At 40.9% G+C, this 20,806-nt stretch overlaps 2 protein-coding genes across 5 annotated transcripts in view; one reads left to right on the forward strand and one right to left on the reverse strand.

Annotated features, from left to right (window-relative positions):
* Positions 1-16,194, reverse strand: part of KLHL20 (kelch like family member 20) — a 33,304-nt gene extending 17,110 nt beyond the window's left edge. The window contains exons 1-6 of one of the 4 annotated variants that reach the window (XM_080648781.1): positions 16,056-16,188; positions 15,142-15,205; positions 6,469-7,042; positions 3,409-3,441; positions 1,294-1,452; positions 453-547 (exon numbers count right to left, since the gene is read on the reverse strand). In XM_080648781.1, coding sequence (XP_080504907.1) covers positions 453-547; positions 1,294-1,452; positions 3,409-3,441; positions 6,469-7,042; positions 15,142-15,164 — 884 coding nt within the window. In that variant the 5' untranslated portion in view covers positions 15,165-15,205; positions 16,056-16,188. Of the gene's footprint in view, positions 1-452; positions 548-1,293; positions 1,453-3,408; positions 3,442-6,468; positions 7,043-15,141; positions 15,206-16,055 lie in introns of all 4 variants that reach the window. The other 3 variants (XM_080648782.1, XM_080648783.1, XM_080648784.1) reach the window with 3 other exon arrangements.
* A 2,433-nt stretch (positions 16,195-18,627) lies between these two features.
* The window catches only part of ANKRD45 (ankyrin repeat domain 45), a gene marked incomplete at both ends in the record, with an annotated part of 21,058 nt that continues 18,879 nt past the window's right edge, over positions 18,628-20,806 (forward strand). The window contains 1 exon segment of the mRNA XM_080647810.1: positions 18,628-18,691. Within this exon segment, the coding sequence (XP_080503936.1) occupies positions 18,628-18,691 (64 nt within the window).

A 20,806-nucleotide genomic window follows, 5' to 3' on the forward strand; every position in this document is an offset into this window, starting at 1 on the left:
AAAGCTACTTCATAAGTGTGGTAGACCTTTAACTTCGTCCACAGTCTCAGAAAACAAGGCCAATCCTATCCCCTAATTGGGCATATATGATGGAATGAAAATGGGCTCCGGACACACTTTTTGACAGAACCAATAGTATTATTTATCTCAAGAAATATATTAGCAGAGAGTTACCTCTTCTAATTCAAGATTGCATTAAAACCTTCGAAATCTACATCTTTATTGGCACTTCTACACCAAAAAAACACAATACATTAAAAAACTAATGGGATGAAATACTGGAAGTTCAGTCCTCTCTCCTTCATCTCCTCCTCTTGACCAGAGCCAAGAATAAACATCTGTTAAATACTCAGCAGCAGGAAACACACTAGTTAGGCAGTAATAGAAATAAGGAAATTAGGAGAAAACAGGAACTCTTGGTTGTTGGTTTTTCCCGACAGGGCCATTCATACCTGCATTCTTCATCACTCTTGATGAGGGGATCAGAGCCCACGGTGCCCACCAGGAACTTGGGACTGAGCAAAGGCAGACGGACATGCTGGAGCACCTATGAGAAAATGAACATGCTTAAAGGCTCGAGTGCCCATCTGCCAGGTTTTTAAGAGAATAGGTGCTCCCCTATTGTATTTCAATTGTTTGGGGATCTAATGGAATCAACTTACCAACTGATCTAATTAACATATAATGAAGAGGAAGGGAAGGCATAAATACTAAAACTAAATTCAATTTATTCTAACCACCAACTCAGTAATTAGAATAATCAGAAAACAAAGCACACTAATATCACTTTAGAATGTTACTTGAAGCTTTCAGCATTATATTATAAGCTCTTCTACAATTAGCTTATTTAACTGGACTCCAATTAAAAATCTAGAAGAATATCCTATTAAACTGCTAAAGCCTACAGTCATAATAACAAGAACATCCAGTATTTCATTTAGTGACCACTTTTGCCCCATAGTGTCCCTTTATTCTTCAAAATGGCATGGGATTTCCAAGCCATAGGGAAAGGAAGCAGGACAGTCGCCTTCCTTGCTCTCTTCTGTTCATTTTGTACCATTTAGGTTCTGACCAGCTTTATAGCTCAAACCTAGAGTTGATGCAAAATAGAGAGGAAGCAAGGAGCAAAAAATTTATGATAAACACATATCTCCTTGATTATTTGGAAACAGATGGTCTTTCTTACAGTCTAATATAAGGGGACAGTGAGTGATAGCTGCTTTTTTTTTTTTTTTTTTGCAAGTCAAATACATATTATGAAAGCAGTTACTTAGAGAAGCATTTCCTTTATACCTGGGGTAACTGAGGACGTCTTTCTTGGATACTGTATTTGACCCAGGCCATCACTGCATTGAACACCTGTTCTTCACTGCGAACATTTAGCTCATCACTAGATATTATATCAATGAGTTGATTGGCTGGAAGCAACATGAACTCTTCACTTTCCATCACCTGTTCAAAGTGAGGTAAGAATAAAAGAAAAAAACCTGTGATCATACTTAATTTATTGCCTCAATATTTTTTTTAAGGGTTATGAAGCAAAGTTCTATTCCACAATAGAGCTGAGGTTCAAAACAGTGGAGCAGAAAAGTTTAAAAAGAAACAGATGGGCTGACTATGGACAATGAAACTATCATGTACAATACTACAATGGTGGATACAATATTACACATTTGTCAAAACGCACAAAATGTACAACACCAAGAGTGGACCCTAATGTAAACTATGGACTTTGGGTGATAATAACATGTCAATGCAGGTTCATCAGTTGTGACACAAGTACCCCTCTGATGTTGATAGTGGGGGAGGTTGTGTGTGCACATGTATGTGTGTGTGTGTGGAGAAGGGGTATATGGGAACTCTACTTTCTGCTCAATTTTGCTGGAACCTAAAACTGCTCTAAAAAATGTTTATTAATTTAAAAAAGGAAACAAAGGAGAGTACAGGGGACACAAAACTTGGGGGAAAATAATAATTTATGATTCAAATAATTTAAGACAAATGACATCTTTTTTTCCTAAAACGAAGTATCAAAATTAAAGTTTACATTCAAAGTAAACTAAACTATACCAAATTATAACTCCAGAAATATAAAAGGCATAGAAAAATTCAAGAATAGCTTCCAGAGTAAGATTAGTACTGATAGAGCAGTGTTTGGGGTAGAAACACCAAGGGGCCAGTATAAAAAAAGAATAAGGGTGTCAGCAATTTTATAAGCAAGAATGGATATAATGAGGAGAATGAGACCCAGGAAAACCTCTGAAGACCAACGCACTCTCATATTTACCTATACCAGTATATCTATCTCACTGATATGTGTGTGCATACATTACATATATTGCTACACACACACCAATAATTTGTATTTACCCAGCGCTAGGGAACTGTCAGAATGGAGAGGCAATGACAACAAGGATATCACCTTGTCGTGCATGCCAGCCATAAGCCCCAAAAGCTTGTAGATCTTGCCATGACTATGCAGAGTACAAGGGGCAGGGTGCAACGCAGGAGGGAACGGTAACTGCTACACTCCAGGTGGTTTGTTCTCTCACGCAGTACGCGTGCTACATGTGGTGCCCATGTGTGCAGGAAGGATCTAGTGAAGAGGTCAATTCCTACTGTGTGATCTCTGATGCAGGTGATGTATTCTCTTGGGACAAGGTTATTTTCATGCTCATCAAAAAGTCAGAATATTTCCCAGAATATTCGATAAGCCATTGCTATTTGAATATTTGATTAAGAATGTTTTTCCCAAGTACATTAGGAAAAAAAACAGTTTCGGGCCATAAAGTCAACTATACATATAGTAGAAAATATTAATGAACATTTTAATTTGTATGGCAAAAAGTTTCAAATCATCTGAGTGGGAGACCTTCTGGGGTTCAGGAAAATTAAATAGGTAACATTTACATTTTAGCTAGGTTGCTTAGCCAGGTAGCTTGGTTAGAATGATTGCATTGTACTCTCTGTGGCAGGACTGTTAGATTTAGCAAATAAAAATACAGGACATACACTAAAAGTTATTTCTTGTTTATCTGAAATTTAAATTTAACTGGACTCCCTGTATTTTATCTGGCAACCCTATGTTGGGGGCTAGAAAAGCCAGAGTCAAATTTGGGGCCTCACTTCAAATTAAATGTGCTGGCCTTCACAGTGTGCAAAACTTCAGCCATGGCTGCACCCTACTTTCCTCTTTTCTTTTCACTCTGATTTCTTTACTTAAGTACAAGTAAGGTATCATATATCTTTGTGGGGTGCCTTAACATTCTTTGTGGATCTTGTCAGAGCGTAATAATTTTTCCCCTTAGTATTATAAACCAAATGTTATGTGTCAATGATCACCAAGTTTAAAGTTTATAAGTGAACCACCATGATATTAAATAATGATATTAAAAATGTATCACTTACTGGAAACATCAGATGGCAAGAAGACATGAAAATCTGTGTGAGAAAATATTTGTTTGGCACTAAGGACAAAGAGTAAGAATAATACTTTTGATAAACAAAGTATGCTTAAAATGTCACTTCTCCTTTTTCACCAATAAGAAAAAAATACTGTCTGCCATTAGGGCAAATCTAGCACTGACATCTATCCTGGAACCAAACAACCAGGTGAAGAAAATAATGCCTTGCCTGGCCAGTGTGGCTCATTGGTTGAGCATCAACCTATGAGCCAGGAGGTCACAGTTTGATTCTCCGTCAGGGCACATGCCAGGATTGAGAGCTTAATCCCCAGTAGGTGGAATGCAGGAGGCACTCAATCAATGATTCCTCCTCATCATTGATGATTCTCTCTCTCTCCTTCTTCCTTCCTCTCTCTGAAATCAATAATACCTTAAAATATCTGCTTTCTCAAATAAAAATTTACAGGAGATCTGCATTTTAAGTCCCACACTATTATGGGAACTTCTTTTTTTTTTTTTTAAAATATATTTTATTGATATTTTACAGCGAGGAAGGGAGAGGGATAGAGAGTTAGAAACATCAATAAGAGAGAAACATCTATCAGCTGCCTCCTGCACACCTCCCACTGGGGATGTGCCCGCAACCAAGGTACGTGCCCCGACCGGAATCGAACCCGGGACCCTTCAGTCCGCAGGCCGACGCTCTATCCACTGAGCAACACCGACTTCAGCTATGGGAACTTCTTTCATTGATAAAAGTTTTTTCTGGTTTTCTGTTTCTTCTTGAGTCAGTTTTTGTAAATATATATATATATATTATCTCCTTCATGAAACAATCCCACACACCTAGCTTTCCTCTTCTATTTATTCTCAGTTTCCTCTGCCAGCTGCTCTTTAGCTAACCCATCCTTTAGTATGGGAAAAAAATTAGGGCTTTTTTCTTCTTTCTCCAAATTAGGTGACTTGATTTGCATTGATTTTTTTTTTTTTACCTTGTTTATGGTGCTTTTGTTATTTAAAAGTTTAAAATTTTTATGTAATCAAATTTATCAATTTTTTCTTTTATGGCTTCTGGATTATATCTGGCCTAAAAAAAATTAAGCCATAGTTTAATTACTGTGACTTAATTACTATGTTTATGACTCCTACATTTCAATTGCATCCTAATCTTTTTATTTTTTATTTTTATTGATTTCAGAGAGGAAGGGAGAGAGAGAGATAGAAACATCAATGATGAGAGAGAATCATTGATTGGCTGCCTCCTGCACGCCCCCCACTGGGGATGGAGCCCACAGCCCGGGCATGTGCCCTTGACTGAAACTGAACCTGGGACCTTTCAGTTCGCAGGCTGATGCTCTATCCACTGAACCAAACCACCTAGGGCCTAATCTCTTTTCTAAGATACAGACTCATAAACAGAGGCCTACTCAATATCTCTATTAAGATGTCACAAGTGTCTCAAACTGAATATACCGAAATTGGAACCCATTATCTTACTTCCTCAAACATTTCCCCTCTCCAGTACATTTGTAGTACAAATTTCTAGAAATGGGATTGCTGAGTCGAGTATGTGCAATAAGTGTGTAATTTTGATAGGTAATGCCAAATTTCTTTTCAAAGGAGTTGTATCAATTTATACTCACACTAGCAATGTAGCTATTTTCCCCATGGCCTTATCAATAGGGTTTGCAATCCAACTTCTGAATATTTGTAATCTGGTAGATAAAAAAATAGTACTTTGTATAGTTTTAATTCATGTTTCAGTTATTATGAACAAGTTTGAGCAGATTTTCATATGTGTAAGGGCAATCTGAATTTATTATTTTATTGCTCATTTTATTGGTCTTGGTTACTGACCAATAGGAGCTCTTGATATATTAAGATCATTGCCTGTGATATCATTTGCAAATATTTGCCCCAGTTTGTCTTTGACTTATTGTTTTGTTTACCATGCAGACATTTTTTAGTTTTATACAGTCAAATCTATCAATGTTTTTTTCTATGCCTTCTGGGTTAGTCAATTAAGCCTTCTTTGCTTCAAAATTAGAAAGGAATTGATCCATGTCATCTAATATTTTCATGGTTTCATTTTGTATTTTTTAAGTCTGAGCCATTAGAGGTTTTCCTGGTGAACAGAAGAGTAATATTAAAGTGCAAAATGAACCATGTCTGTCCTTTGCTCAAAACACTTTAATGGTTAAATTTCAAATTCTTAACACGGTCTATTAACTCCAGTGCAATCTGGCTCTGTTCTTTCTGTAAAATCATTATGTTAACATCCTCTCTTTTACTCTCTGGGTCTCACTAGATTTCTTTCCATTCCTCAAACTAGTTATGCTTCTTCATGTCTCAGAATTTTGCATGAGCTGTTCTAGAACCAAAGTTAAATTCTGTAACACACTGTTAAATCATCCAGGGTTTCTTCTTTGTAGCACCTACTGCTGTAATTAACTGTGTAATTCTACATTCACTTGCTACCTTCCCTGCTAGATTATATATACCACAAAAACAGACTCCAGGGGTCTCGTTTACTACTGCAGCGTTTGCTCCTAAACCCAGTGGCTGAAACATAGTACCTTTACAAATACTGAATGAATAAATGAAAAAATAACAGGTTTAATGAAAAATTCTTTTGATAATATCTAATTTCATTTTTTTTCTGATTACTCACCAAATAACCTCTAACCTATAATTTATTCTGCTGAATAATCCATATAATCAGGAAGGACATGCTTCAGGTAAATGACTGATACCAGGTATCCTAGCAGACACACATCTCCTTATGAATTAATAAACTGTATTCTGACTTTTAAATTAGCCTTTTATGAATATGACATGACTAGGCACAATCAAGTCCTAAACTTTAACTGTTACTGATAAACACAAACATGGACTCTAAAATAAAAAACAAGTTTAGAATTTTAACAACTTACTTCTTTAATATTATGATTTAGAATCGGCAGTAAGCAGCCAAGTAGCTATGTATGTGTCAGCAGAGTGTGAGCCTATACACTCTCCTGACAAAGACATTATGAATACATTTAAACTACTAAGTACAACTCACCTCTTGAAAGTTATGTTGAGTGAACTTGTCTGCTATCCTTAGCAACTCACGACATGAATGTGTGTCAGCAAAAGCCCGAATACCAAGGCAGTTAGAGGGATCTAATTGTCTCTTTAAGAATTCGCAGCAGGCTTCCTGTATTTCTGCCAGCTGGAGGAGACAAGCAGCTGGCAGTAGGGTCTGAACATTGCCCTCTTCCACGGTTATCTGGGAGGTATATGCAAAGTCAATCAGCAGTTCCATAGCCCTCTCATCTATGTCTCGGATCACTACTTCTGTCTGCCGACTCTCTGCCAATTCTCCTGTAAACATAGCTCGGAAGTAGGGACTACAGGCTGACAAAATGACTCGGTGGGCATATATCTTCTTAGCGCCCACAACTAGCACCACATCGCAGAGCTCCCGGTGCTTTCTCAGGAGGTTAATCACTTCCAAGGTTTGTCGAGGGTGCTTGTCTGAGATATAGGGCATGCGGGCAGGTTGGGGAACCCCTTCTGGCAGTTTGTTGGGGTCTCCAAGGGTGCAGCGGCTTGTTACATCCATTCCAGTCTCTCCTGGTCGAATGTTGGTGCACCTACAGGAATGGCAGGGGGAGAGGGAAGAGAAGATGGCAGTATTATTAGAAGCTCACTCCTGTCATAAAAGTATTCCTAAGTTAAGACACAGGGAAACCGTAGGTAGCCAAAAGACAGAACTAAGTCCCCAAAGAGTTCCTGTTCTAAGAACTCTAGAACTCAAAAACTTCTTTAAAGTCTCTCGTGGAATGAACAGTATTAATTCCAAGCCAGAGCACTTTCACTGTGAACGCCCATAAAATAAAGACAATTCTTTTTTCATCTCAGCAGTCAGAATGACTGTTTAGGCCATATCTTTTACAACTGCCTGTACTAAAGTAGTAACACATTATGAGACATTTCTAGATTATGACCTATGGACTTTAATTCCATCATCTGCTTTAACCAAAATCTTGATAGTTGTCATTTTTCTAAAACACATAAATGTTTATTTCTGATTATCATTGGGAGGTATTTTAAATTGCTCTAAGGTTCAGCACAAAATCTGTAAAATATAGCCAATGTTGCATGAAACGATCAGAAGGAAAAGAGGCCAGGGTCCAAAAATTAACTTTATATGTAGTACTATATTTCCTTCACCTGAAGATGCTTCGAGTTTACAGTTTATACAGTCAATCACAATGTTCTAAAAAAATAAAAAACAACAACAAAAAAACTAGAAAAAAATCACAAGCACAAGTGAGTCCTTGGGATGCTTTGGATAATTGCTTAGGGCCAGACACAATTCAAGGGATTCTTTAGTCTTTGAATGAGAGGAGAACTTAGAATAAAACTTTGTGATACTAAAGAATATTGAGGTATCAATTATATGGATAAACACTTGCTATATTGGCAGCTAGTAAAAAAAGCTTTGCATACCTTTAATTCAATATTCACAATTCTAAAAAGTTATTAAATCAACTGTGTGTCTTACAAGAGAGGAAATGTAGTAAATAACTATGCATTTACATTATAAAGGCACAAACTTAAAAACCAAGAGCATGGTTCTTCCTTTCTCCACCAGCAACCTGTTTTTCCAAAGCACTTATACATTCAATCTTTCCACGCTTGGCCTCAGCCCACAGGTGACTGTGTATTCTAGAGTACAAACTGTTCATAATTCCTGACGTCTGGCGGAAATAGTACTGTATATGCTTGACAAGTGAAAGACTGAAATATAAAGCTGAGCAGTTAGATAATTTTACCACCCACACAAACAAACAAGAAGGCTTTTAGCCATGTGCATACTGGTGTCTTGTATGTAGTAGATGCTGAAAGAATAAACCACATGGGTAACAGTGGTAGAATCAGACTTTAAAAACCCCCACGATTAAAGACAAGACCAATTCAAAAATTCCTGTTGTAATACTGACATTGCATGTATAAGTTAAAGCATGTTTATTGCATCCTTAATTATGTACATAAAGATGATACTGTTGAAATCAGATAAACAATTTTTTATTTCACCTAAGTAAAATATGAAAGCTAATTCTACATACCTACTTTTTTTTTGCCATAGCAAAAAAAAAAAAAAAAAGTGCTGCTATTATTGTATTAGTATAGTCTCTGACTTTAAATAATGGGTAATTTCTATAATATTATAGACTGTGTGGTTAACAAACTTGGAAGGAATTCTCTTGAATGTGGTCATTCTCCAAAGTCTGTCCTCTCTGGTATCTATACACATTTGTGGGGGAAGCTCATTTAATCTCCTGGTTCCCATCACCCATGTATGAATGGCTAAAGGATTTTTATCTCCTATCTGGATTACTCAAGCTCATATACAGGCAGTCCTCGGGTTACATCGGACTCAACATATGTCGTTTCACGGTAGCGTCGCCATCTCCCATTTATTTATAAAAAAAAAAAGTTCCATCATTTCGACATATGTACATTATGTGCTTTATGTTTTTTATTTTTTATTTATCACAAGTAAAGGCCAAGCATTGTTATCTTTCTTTTAATTTTTTTTTACTGTTTCACTTCATGACTGCTGTGTACGTGCTCCATGTGAGTGACGTAGGTGCTTATGTAGATGGGTTCCGACTTAATGGCGAAAATCGCGTTACGTCACGCTGTAGGAACGGGTCTCTGACGTAACCCAAGGACCTACTGTATCTCAATGATACATCTAAAACTGATTCCTTGATTCTCTTCCTCCATTGGTGTCTCTCCTCTAGTCTTCCCCAGATCAATAAAAGGCAATTTTATTCTTACATTGGTTCAGGCCAGAAATCTTGGAACCTTTCCCTTTGACACTGAAACCCAACCCATCAGCAAATCCTATCATTCTAACTCCATATAATACCTAAAATTCAACCATTTCCCTACACGTCTAACTAGCCCCACCCTAATTCAGGCTATCCTAACCTTTTAAAAATATCATAATCTCATAAGTGGTCTTACTTTCACATTTGCTAATTTATATTCTCTTCTCTAAACATTTATTTAGACCTTTTAATTATAAAAGACAAGATGAGGGCCCCCGGGATGATAAAGACCATTAGAAGTGTTTGGTTTGCAGTATTTTGGGGTTTGTTTTGTTTTGAAATGGAAATAGAATATCATTAGGAGGACTTTTAGTTCACCATCACACTGTCTTACGTGAAGCTGTGCCATACATTGTGTGAACTACCTAAAGATCTATGCATTTGTTCTCTAACTCTGTTACAGAGGTACTAGTATAAGGATTGTGACAGAATTAAACTGGTAGAATAAAGTAACAGTAATTTTAAAGGGTGAAAGTTTTTTCTTGTGGGGGGGAGAAAGGAAAAATTATAAGAGAAAGGGAAATGAAGGGGAAGGGGAAAGGGAAGGGGAAAGGGAAGGGGAAAGGGGAAAGGGAAGGGGAAAGGGAAGGGGAAAGGGAAGGGGAAAGGGAAGGGGAAAGGGAAGGGGAAAGGGAAGGGGAAAGGGAAGGGGAAAGGGAAGGGGAAAGGGAAGGGGAAAGGGAAGGGGATGGGGGGAAGGGGAAGGGGGAAGGGGAAGGGGATGGAAGGGGAAAGGGATGGGTGAAGGGGATGGAAGGGGAAGGGGAGAGGAAGGGGATGGAAGGGGAAGGGGATGGGGGAAGGGGATGGAAGGGTAAGGGGAGGGTAAGGGGATGGAAGGGGAAGGGGAGGGGTGAAAGGGATGGAAGGGGAAGGGAAGGGGAAGGGGAGGGGAAGGGGATGGAAGGGGAGGGGAAGGGGAAGGGGAGGGGGAGGGGGAGTGGAAGGGGAGGGGAAGGGGAGGGGAAGGGGAGGGGGAGGGGAAGGGGAGAGGAGGGGGAGGGGAGGGGGAGGGGAAAAGAAAAGAAAGGAAGGAAAGGGAGACTTTTAAAATGGTGGCGGGCCCTGGCTGGCTTGGCTCAGTGGATAGAGCATTGGCCTGTGGACTGAAGTGTCGCAGGTTTGATTCGGTCAAGGGCACATGCCTGGGTTGTGGGCTCGATCCCCAGTTTGGCGGGGGGGGGCATGCAGGAGGCAGCTGATCAATGATTCTCTCTCATCACTGATGTTTCTATCTCTCTCTCCCTCTCCCTTCCTCTCTGAAATCAATAAAAATATATTTAAAAATAAATAAATAAAATGGTGGTGGGGTGTGATCTAAGGAGACAGCCAGTGAGAAAATGATGAATGTCCAAAAAACTTTATGGCCCCCTCCACTATCCCTAAACTTTCAGTAAAACCTGAGGTATTCAATGGCAGCAGTTAATGGAGGCGAAGAAAGAGACAATGAGGCCACAGCCGATTTGGCTCAGTGGACAAAGCATTGGCCTGCACACTGAAGAGTCCCAGGTTCGATTCCAGTTAAGAGTACATGTCTAGGTTGCATGCAGGCTCGATTCTCAGTAGGGGGTGTACAGGAAGCAGTTGATCAATGAGTCTCTCTCTTTCTCCCTTCCCCTTCCTCTCTGAAATCAATAAAGATATATATATTTTATAAAGTGTATATACACACACACACACACACAGAAAAGAGACGGCGAGTATGAACCATTTTTAGAAAGAAGCTTTTCTGTGAAAAGAAGAGATACAGTGCTATGTCTGCTTAAAGAAGTCAAAGACTGGAAAATAATTACATACTGACAGTAAGAACCCAAAGGAGGGAGAAGCTTAAAAATATAAGCAAGAGGGGGAGAATAAATGATGGAATGAGATCCTTGAAGCGTGGGAGTGCACAGAACCAAAACCAGAGGAATGGAACTTAGATGTAAGAGATCAGAGGAAAGGAGTGGGAGGGAGATAATGTGGAAACAGATACATTTATTTTGGGGTAAGGAGGTGTCAGGAATTAGGGATGTTCATAATGACCTCTGTTTTTCTGTGAAGTTGGGAGTTGGGGGTGGCAGGTCACCTTCTGGCTGTGAGCAGAATGGTGACAGGATCATGAGAACAATGGGTAAAGATGTGGAAGAGCTGCTGTGGGGAATGAGTAAGACTCAGAAATACTGTTGGATAACACTGTTGGCCCAAATGATATTAAAGCCTCATGAACTCCCAATGGCTGGTTTTATCTAGTGGTAATCAACAGCCCAAATCAGAGAATAGAAATGCCTGCGTATAATTAGGCATAATAAAAATGCCTAATTAATAATAGGTATGCCTGAAATACCACAGACAAAACGAGTTGAATGATGGCTAGAAAATGGCTGAAACTGTGTGAAAAGAGAAGGGGCAATGGCATGTTAATTTTACAAAGAACAGATGGAATGAGCATTCAAGAGATTATGGTCAGAAAACAAGTTATTAGCTTTTATGATTTGAGAGAGAGTTTTTCTGAGTGATAGTAGAAATGAATTGTGGAAGTGAGTGAAGGTGAAAGTCACAAGAATTTAAGAAGCCAAGGAAGTGTAGGCTAGGTAAATAGATGTGTCATTCCCATGAATATTAATATATCCTAAAATCATAGTGAGGAGAAGAATCAAATCATGTGCATACCAGAAGCATAAACCAAAAAGCAAATCAAACATCTTAAATATTCTTCATGTTTACCAAAGGAATGTTACAACTCTGGTAACTCCCTAAGTAAATAAAATTTCTATCCACCCAAAATTTGTGAGTCAACTTCAAATTTCAGAGCTATCATGTCACACATTCCTCAGACCTTGTAATCACAAAGTAATATTCCTAATTGAGGAAAGAGTCATTGTCTGTAAGTGGGTAGGATAAGCTGAAATCAAGCACAATAAGAGGTTTAGAAAACAGTCTCTGATTCTAAAACATTTATAATCAATTTTACCTCTTTGTCCAAAGACCTACAGAATCTTTCCTTAGCTTGGAATTATGTTCCTAAACTAAGAACCCTCCCCCCACCCTCTCAAAATCAAGACAGCAAGTGTGAGAGGGAGAAAGCGACAGAGAGAGGCATCAATGTGAAAGGGAAACATCAGATGCTTCCTACACACGCCCTACCAGGGATGAAGCCCACAACCCAGGTATGTTCCCTGACCGGGAATTGAACAGGCAACCTTTCAGTGTACAGATGACACTCCACCAACAGAGCCACACTGGCCAGGGCTAAATGAACATCTCCCGTTTTATATTTCAAACATTTTGTTTTAATTTGGAAATTAACAGCCTGAGCTTAGAAAAAAGATTCAGCTGATATGACCCTCATTTAAAGTCCCAAACACACTTAGAATAAAGAGAACTAGAGGTTTGAGTATAGAAATCCTTAAAACAGAAAAACCAGCTGTTATTATAAGTGCCAGTTCTGCTTATTAGAAGGGCACCTGCTAGGCACTACATCCCATACCTAATTCCATACCAGAATGCCAAGCAGTTAACCCTTAATCTGAAAATAGGTCATGAATGATTCAGCCTCAAGACATCTTATCACTGCTTCTTGGACAAAATAAGGGTCAGCACTGGGTGCCTTGGCCCAGCAGTCAAGGTGAAGGAGGCGGGGCAAAAGGCAATGAAAGCCAGTTGACCTCCCTTTAGGTAAGGAAAGCAAAAACCTCCCTGGGTTCCCCTTAGCAACTCTGCTGACATCTCGTTGGTAGCTCTGTGTTACATAGCTATCCCAAAATGCAAGGATTAAGCTATCAAGCATAATATTTAATTTCCTTATGCCTACAGTAGAGGGAGAAAAGGAAGGAGAGGTGTTGAGCAAGGAGCATGCAGATCAAGAAATATATGCTATATACTACTACTTTTAAGCAAACATTTTCGACTGGAATAAATAGGAAATTCTAAAGATATGAGATCTGAATGGGATATATATTTTTTTTGCCTTTGAAGTTGAACTCAAGGAGAAACTTGTTTGATCTTCACTGTGAGTGAAAATTGATGAAACTCTAAATACAATTAAATAAAACAAGACCCAAAGAACCTAAAACTTCTTACCCATTTTAGAATCCTTACAGGCTTTTCGTCTTAGATCACTCCTTAAGTTGCCCTGGTACTCCCTAGGGTTCTGTCTTTGGCATCCTTCTTTTCTGTTTTACCCTCATTCACATCCACAACTTCTAGAACCTTCTGCGCACTAATGACTCACAATTTTTTTTGAAATCTCCAACCCAAACTGCTCTTCTGCTCCAGACCCATATTCCAATTGGCATCTCTACCTGGCCTGAGCCAAGTGATGGTGATAAAGGAAGAGCTGTAACTAAATGGCACCAGAATTCTCCAAAGTGATTTTAAGTAACTGGCAGTATTATGTAATAAAGCAGAAAAGATGGGTGTAATTAAATGAGTATTTTATATAGAAATTACTGATAAAAACATTCCCACGCTGTGCCTCCTCTTTTTAAAGAATAATAAGCTCTTATTTTAGCAATTACATAAGATATAGAATTTATGGCAGCTGAGGATGAGAAGCAATTTGTGGTTTTTATAACCGTGATGAAGTACATGTGTTGTTAATTTCATGTGCTTTCTGTCAAATATTATTGCTACTATAGAGTAAGATATAAATAACATAATGGCATTTGTTACATCCATAACATCTTTTCATCTGAGGATCTCTAAGCATTTCAAGCATTCATTATTCCCAATATCCTGATCAGATACATTAGAGAGGTAAACTGAGGCACAGAGAGGTGAACAGCTTCATGTCAATAAAAAAATCACTAACAGATCTGGAAAAAGATATATTCTGATTTTTGCTCCCAGTTTTAAGTTATAAGCCATACCCCCATCATGAAATGTTTCTTTTCTTAAAAGGATCTGCCACATTGTTTATCTTTGATGTTAAATAGCAATAATTAAATATAGTTCAATTAATGCAAAATGAGTTTAAAAAATGAAGAACTTGAACTGGGCTTATTTTGTTTCAATAAGGGCTCTTGTCCTACTTGTTAGAACAGATTGAGAAAAAGTATTACTGAGTTTTAGGGCTGGGAGGACCTATAATTGTCTACATTTCCCCTCAAACTGTTCTGCTTTTCTATGGACTGAGTTATTATGTCCAATATCTTTTTAAAAAATATTTTTATTAATTTTTAGAGAGATAGGAATGGAGAGAGTGATAGAAACATCAATGATGAGAGAGAATCATGATCAGCTGCCTCCTGTACGCCCCTACTGGGGATTAAGCCTGCAATCTGGGCATGTGCCCTGACTGGGAGAACCAGTGATCTCTTGGTTCATGGGTAGAGGCTCAACCATTGACCCACACCAGTGGGGCTGTCCAATACCTTTTTTACTCCTCAATCTTCCCTGCAATGCGGCTATTTTAATTAACAGAACAATTCTTATTACCAAATATCAATGAAATAACCAAAACAATAATTAGACATTCAGTACAGTGTATTATAAATAATCATACTTATATGGCAACAGAACCCTCTACATTCTACAGGGGATTAAAGACTGTAATCCATCCATATATCATAGTACACTTAATGATTATCCCAAAAAATTACCAAAGGAACATTTCCATATTAATGACGACACAAAATTCATAGCCCTCCTTAGAAATTTTCCTCTATATTATTCTATTTAAAAGCTATTAATTTCTGATATTTACTATTGATTTATTTTAGAACAAGAATCGTTTGTAAACTTTTGTAAGCTTTTGAAAATATTGCAAACTTTAAAAAAGATTTGTAAACTTAAAAATTTAAATGAAGCCCTGAATTGTTATGTGCTGGATTTCAGTGAAACCAAAGGTTTTCTTCCTAAAGGCCTACCTGCGCATTGGCTTTCCTTCCATGCACCATGAAAAGTACCCTTCACCACACTCTAAAGCCGAACCTAAGACAACAGAAAAGCAGTAACTTAATAAAAACTATTTCTCAGTGATACACCGTTTCACGTCCTATTATATTACAGGCCTTTTGCAGATGCACAACCATAACCTTTACCTAGTACCTTTAAGATGACTATCCGTAATCTGAAACGGTTATAAGTGAAGGTGAGAGAACGCGCGCTAAATAGTCTCGATCGCTACGTTAGTCTCTCTTCAAACAGCGCTTGGAGGCGTTTCATTTTGACCTCACCATCAGGTACGCCTGCAGCGCGTTCACCAGATCCCCACAGCGGTACTCAATCACAGATGAATAGGGAGCGGCTGGTTTAACAACGGACTTGAAAGCAATGAACTCGTCTAGAAGTGACAGGAGCAGGAGAGGCATTTTGCCTTTAAAAACAAACAACTCCGCTTCCGACGCCGGGCCGCTTTAACAGTACAGAGAAACTAACGCTCCAGATTAACATTCTCTTTACCAGCCCTTCCCTGTCCCCGAAACAGTGTCCACCACCCACTAGGCAAGATCTCGCTAGGTCCCCAGGGTTAAATGGGGCGCTTCTCCCTATTTCCAGCCCTTGTCTGGGGAAGCTGTCCAGAGAAGCCCCAACCCCCCAGGCAGGACAGCCCAGCGCCTCCCGGGCTCCGGAGTGGGGCTGTCAGCCGGCTGGAGTGCAGTCTGGTGCCCCAGGAGGCCCAGCCCCAGCGCCCCAACTGCCCCTTCTCGGCGCCGACTGACAGGCGGCGGGCGAAGCTCGGCCCTTACCCGACCCGGAGACTCGGCAACTTGGAAGCACAGATTTTCAAAGCGAGCCCGGGGCGCTCTCCACTATCTCTGCTCTAAGGCGGCTCACTCACCGGCTCGGACACTTTGCTTTCCCTTTGCCACAGCCTCCCCAGCCTGGTCCGCCCGCCGCCTCCTCTCTGCCTCCGCCTCTGCAGCCGCTAGCGCCGGCAGGATGCCACTCCTCGAGCTACTTCCTCCCCGTCCCTCGCCCCGTTCAGCGGCAGGAAGTGGTCCTGATCTTAAGTCGTTCCCCCCGGAACTCACTTATTCTGCCACGAGGTTCCGGCGCGGCTCAGAAAGTAGCCGCTCTCCTTGCATCCAGTTCTTTCTATCCCGAAAGTGACTACTTTGCGAGTTCACTGCGGAACTGACAGTATTTGAATATTGAAGCCTCCTTTAAAAAAAATAAAAATATTGTTGAAAGTATTACATATGCCCCCCTTTCCCCCCCATAGTCCCCCTTCAGCCCGCCCCCTCTTCCCCTCTCCCCCTTCGCCCAGGCCTTCACCACCCTATTGTCTGTGTCCTCGGGTTATGCTTAAAGGTCTTTGGCTGAAGCCGCCGCATCGCTTCCTTGTTTTCCCCAGCTGAAGGCAATAGAAAGATGGGCCTACAGAAAGCTAGGAATTTTGATTTGTAGCAGGTGAGTCTCCTGAAGGCACACTGACGGACGCATGCATACATGGGGTCGACATATACGTTAGGCCCGTACTGTGTGCAAAATGCTGAGGATACACAGCCAAATCAAAATAGACTCCACCGCGGAGATTTCCCACACTTGAACTTTCAAGATACCAGAGTTTTATCCAGGATTCTAAGGCTATGTGTCAACTTGCCCTTTCACTTAATATTAACCACCAGACACTAACAGAACACTTCTGGGGGTGGGGAGAACTTTAAAATTTGTTATTTGCCCAATTTTTCCACAGCACATAGCCACATGAGTTTTACTATATATTTAGAAAAAAAAAAGTGGTAGGGTAGGGGATACAATTTCAGTAATATCAGTGAAACACTTGGTGGTTTCCTAATAAATATACAGGTTAAGCACAAAATTAACCAGATTTTCCTTTAACGGTTTTTCACGCGGGATCTTCAAAGGTTTGTCCACTTGGTTCTGAAAGAGAAAGAATACCTTTTGTTAATTAACTTGTAGTGGAGAATGCATGGCCTTTAGGTCTAGACAAGATTTCTTGGTGCTCTGCCCTCAGCAAACTGTATATTCTGATGGGAGGAAACATTCTAGTGGGTGCAATGTATCAGGCAGAGAGATATATAGAAGAAATAGGGGTGGGCTGTTGCTAAGCTCACGTGATGCTGTTTAATGAAATAGATTGATAAATTGGCTATTAAACGCTAAGCAGCCCTGACCGGTTTGGCTCAGTGGATAGAGCGTTGGCCTGCAGACTGAAGGTCCTGGGTTCGATTCCAGTCAAGGGCATGTACCTTGGTTGGAGGCACGTCCCCAGTGGGGGGTGTGCAGGAGGCAGCTGATCAATGTTTCTCTCTCATGGATGTTTCTAACTCTATCCCTCTCCCTTCTTCTCTGTAAAAAGTCAATTTGAAAAATATTGAAAAAACAACAATGCTAAGCAGGAAAACCAAAGGATTTCCTAGGTAACAAATACAGGGGCTCTCCTCTTCTGTAAGCTGAGGACCAGGTCCAGGACTCCATCATAAGAGTAGCAGAGCCTCAAAGAAGATTAAACTCTCAATATTGGCAAGTCTGCAATGCCCAGGACAGGGTACTAGCTGGGAAAGAGTGGAACCTTAACAATGGGATGGAGACATCTGGCGGAGTACACACAGGACTGGCTTCGGAAGGTGCTGGAACAAGGGGACAGAATACAAAGTTGAATGGGGAGACTTAATCCGAAAGCACTCTCCTGGGATACGGGACCTAACCACCACGGCAAAGATCTCAGGAGATTGTACAAACATGCCGCTAGCATGGCTTCCTAAGCATCGAGAGTGACGGCCCATCCTGAATGAGGTCACGATGCCAGGATTACCATGCAAGGCAGTTGAACAAGGGCTTAAAAAGTTAAATAAAAAAAAGTGAGCAAGCTAGAGTGGATATACAATGCAAGCCTGGAAAACCCACAAGGCAGTTACAATCCATGCGAGGGACCAGAGGGCACATTCTTTTAATACCCATCCCACTGCCCACCCCACTCCCCTTTTTAAAATCCTCTGCTTTGGATCTTAAATAACTGAATCGAGAGAGATCGTTTCCAAGTTCCTTCCCCTCCTGCCATAGCTGGCACTGGTGAGGTCTCAGGAAATGCCACTTGGTGACCGTGACCATAACCAGAGGTGAAAGCTCTCCCATAGGCTAGACAATTAAGCTGTCCATTATAATTACTATCCTGCGTCGTTTTCAGATGGCATCTTCATATTTCTGGAAAATTCTTCCATTTAAAGGCCAAAGATAAGCTACCAATGGGCACACCTTACTTTTAAATTTTACTTTTTTGTTGTAAAAAAAAATATATAGACCGTAGTACAGAAAACTTACAAAATAAAGAAAAACCCCCGCACACCACCTTCTGGACACAGCGATGTTAATCATTAAGATTTTAACTATCCCTCTTGCGTTTTGACCTGTGTGTACAGCGTTAGCGCGTCGGGTGAGTCGTCGCCATGGTAACCGCGGAAGCCGGGATCCCGGGAGCTGAGAGCGCTCGGCCGGGCGCCCGGGGCCCAGGTGGGCGTGTGGGGAATGGGTATCTCCCAGCCGGGCTGCCCGGGCGGGCGGGGTCGGCGGGGAGGGAGCTTTGCTCTGCCCCGAGCTGTGCGGAGCGGGTCCCGCCTCATGGGCAGCCTCGGCGATCCGGGAGGTCCCTGCGGGATTCAGGCCGAAAGGCGAACCCCGGTGCCCCTCTGCCACCCACTGTCCTCTTCCTCAGGCCGCCCCTTCGTGTAGCCTTGGGGACCTTCCCGAGCCGGGACCAGGGACGACCTCCTCAGCTGCCTTGACTGCCTGCTCCCCGTTCGGTTATGCTACCCCTGTTACCCAGGTTGTCCTTTTCTCCCCCTTTTAAGACTCCTACTCTTCAAAACTGGAGGGTCCCCTCTTCTGGAAAGGCTTTCCGGGACCTGCCAACTCTGAGTCTACTTTAGATGTCCATCCTCTACTCTGAAAACACCCTTTGCTAATCTCTATTATATCCCATATCTCGGTCATTGCTGATTTACTGAGTCTCCCCCACTAGACTCTAAAGGCCAATGGGGCAAGGACCGTGACCGATGGGGTTGCCTGTTGTTAGTGCCTTAGCAGCCCCAAAGAGTTCACGCTTGAGAGTTCAAAGGAAAAGCCGATGGGCTGTTTTCCCACACGAAGTCAGTAAGGCAGGGCCGTGCCATTCTCATTTTCACAAACGCATGTTGGGTGAGGCCACAGTTATCTCAAGGTTCAACAGCGGTAGATCCACTTCCAAGTTCACTCAGTGGTCCTTGGTGAGGTTAAGGCCTCTGGGCCGTTAGACTGAGGGCCTCGGTTCCTTACTGGCTCTGGGTGAGAGATTGCCCATGTCTCTCGAAAGGTGGCTCTCTCCTTCAGAGAACGTGAGAAGAGTCAGGGACAGAACACCAACAAGACAAAAGTCTTGTCTGTTGTGAGTGAATTATGGAAGGGACATCCCCTCACATTAGAACAGAGTCACCATGTCCTGCCTTCTTCACGAGGAGAGAATTGCATGAAGGTCTGAATACCAGGGTGCAGGGTGAGGGGCCCGGGAGCCATGTCAGAGCTGCCTGCCACACGGAGTGTCACTGTAATTTATTCATTCTAACTCCTATCTATTGTCTTGTGTAACTACGTCACAGTTCATGCTCCTGTTAATGGGCACTGTTCCCCCCCACCCACCCACCCAGGCTTTTTGCTCTATGGACAGTGCTGCTATACGCATTCTCACACATATGCAGGGACCATGCCCTCTTCTCTGTATCATTCCCAATTTAATACGAATTATGCCCGCGTAAGCACTGTTAAGACTTCCATCTGGAATTAATTTTGCCCCTTGTAAATTTCCATAGCACTTCATCTCATGTGATACTTAGCATCTATCACCTTTTATTACACTTATTTTGCATAGGTCGCCTTTTTTCCCTTAAAAAACTAAGTTGTTTAGGGCAGAAAATAAAGTTGATTCTTCTTCATAATTTATGTAATGCCTACACGGCACTTACTGTATTAGTAAGCTTTCAGTAACCATTACTGAGAGACTGAATTCTGTCTAAACATCAGTGCCTAATTTTTTAAGGTCTTAATAATCTGGCTGCAATGATGCAACTATTTTTCACTTCTCCCCAGTATGACCCATGTTTAGGCAAGTGGGTCTCTCTCTAACATCCTCTTTCAATCCTTCCCCAATGAGTCTAGCCCGCATTGCTCTCTGCTGTTCCTATTGAATTTATATGTATATCACACGTTCAGCATTTTAGAATGTATTCAGGCAGTGCATCAACTGTATTGACTTATGGTAGGTGCACAATAAACTTTGTTAATTGAATGGATGAAATATATTATAATTACTTTTAAGCCAGTTAAGAATTTTCATCCCATCTATATTGTCAGTGGACTAACTGAATCAATCAATAAATAAATGCCAATTTGTCTGAGTAGATTTTTATTACTTTCTTTTCTTTTTCTTTTTTTTTTTTTTTTGGTCTCAGGTATTTTTGGAGTTAATGGATCTAGAAGAAGCCCCAGACTCAGAGAGTTCAGAAAAATCAGAACTTTTCTCACAGCAAGAAGAAGAAGAAGGAGAAGAAGGAGAAGAAGAGGAGGAAGAAGAGGAGGGAAGAGGAGGAGGAAGAG

Source organism: Plecotus auritus (assembly GCF_963455305.1).
Source record: "Plecotus auritus genome assembly, chromosome: 12".
Taxonomy (NCBI): Eukaryota; Metazoa; Chordata; class Mammalia; order Chiroptera; family Vespertilionidae; genus Plecotus; species Plecotus auritus.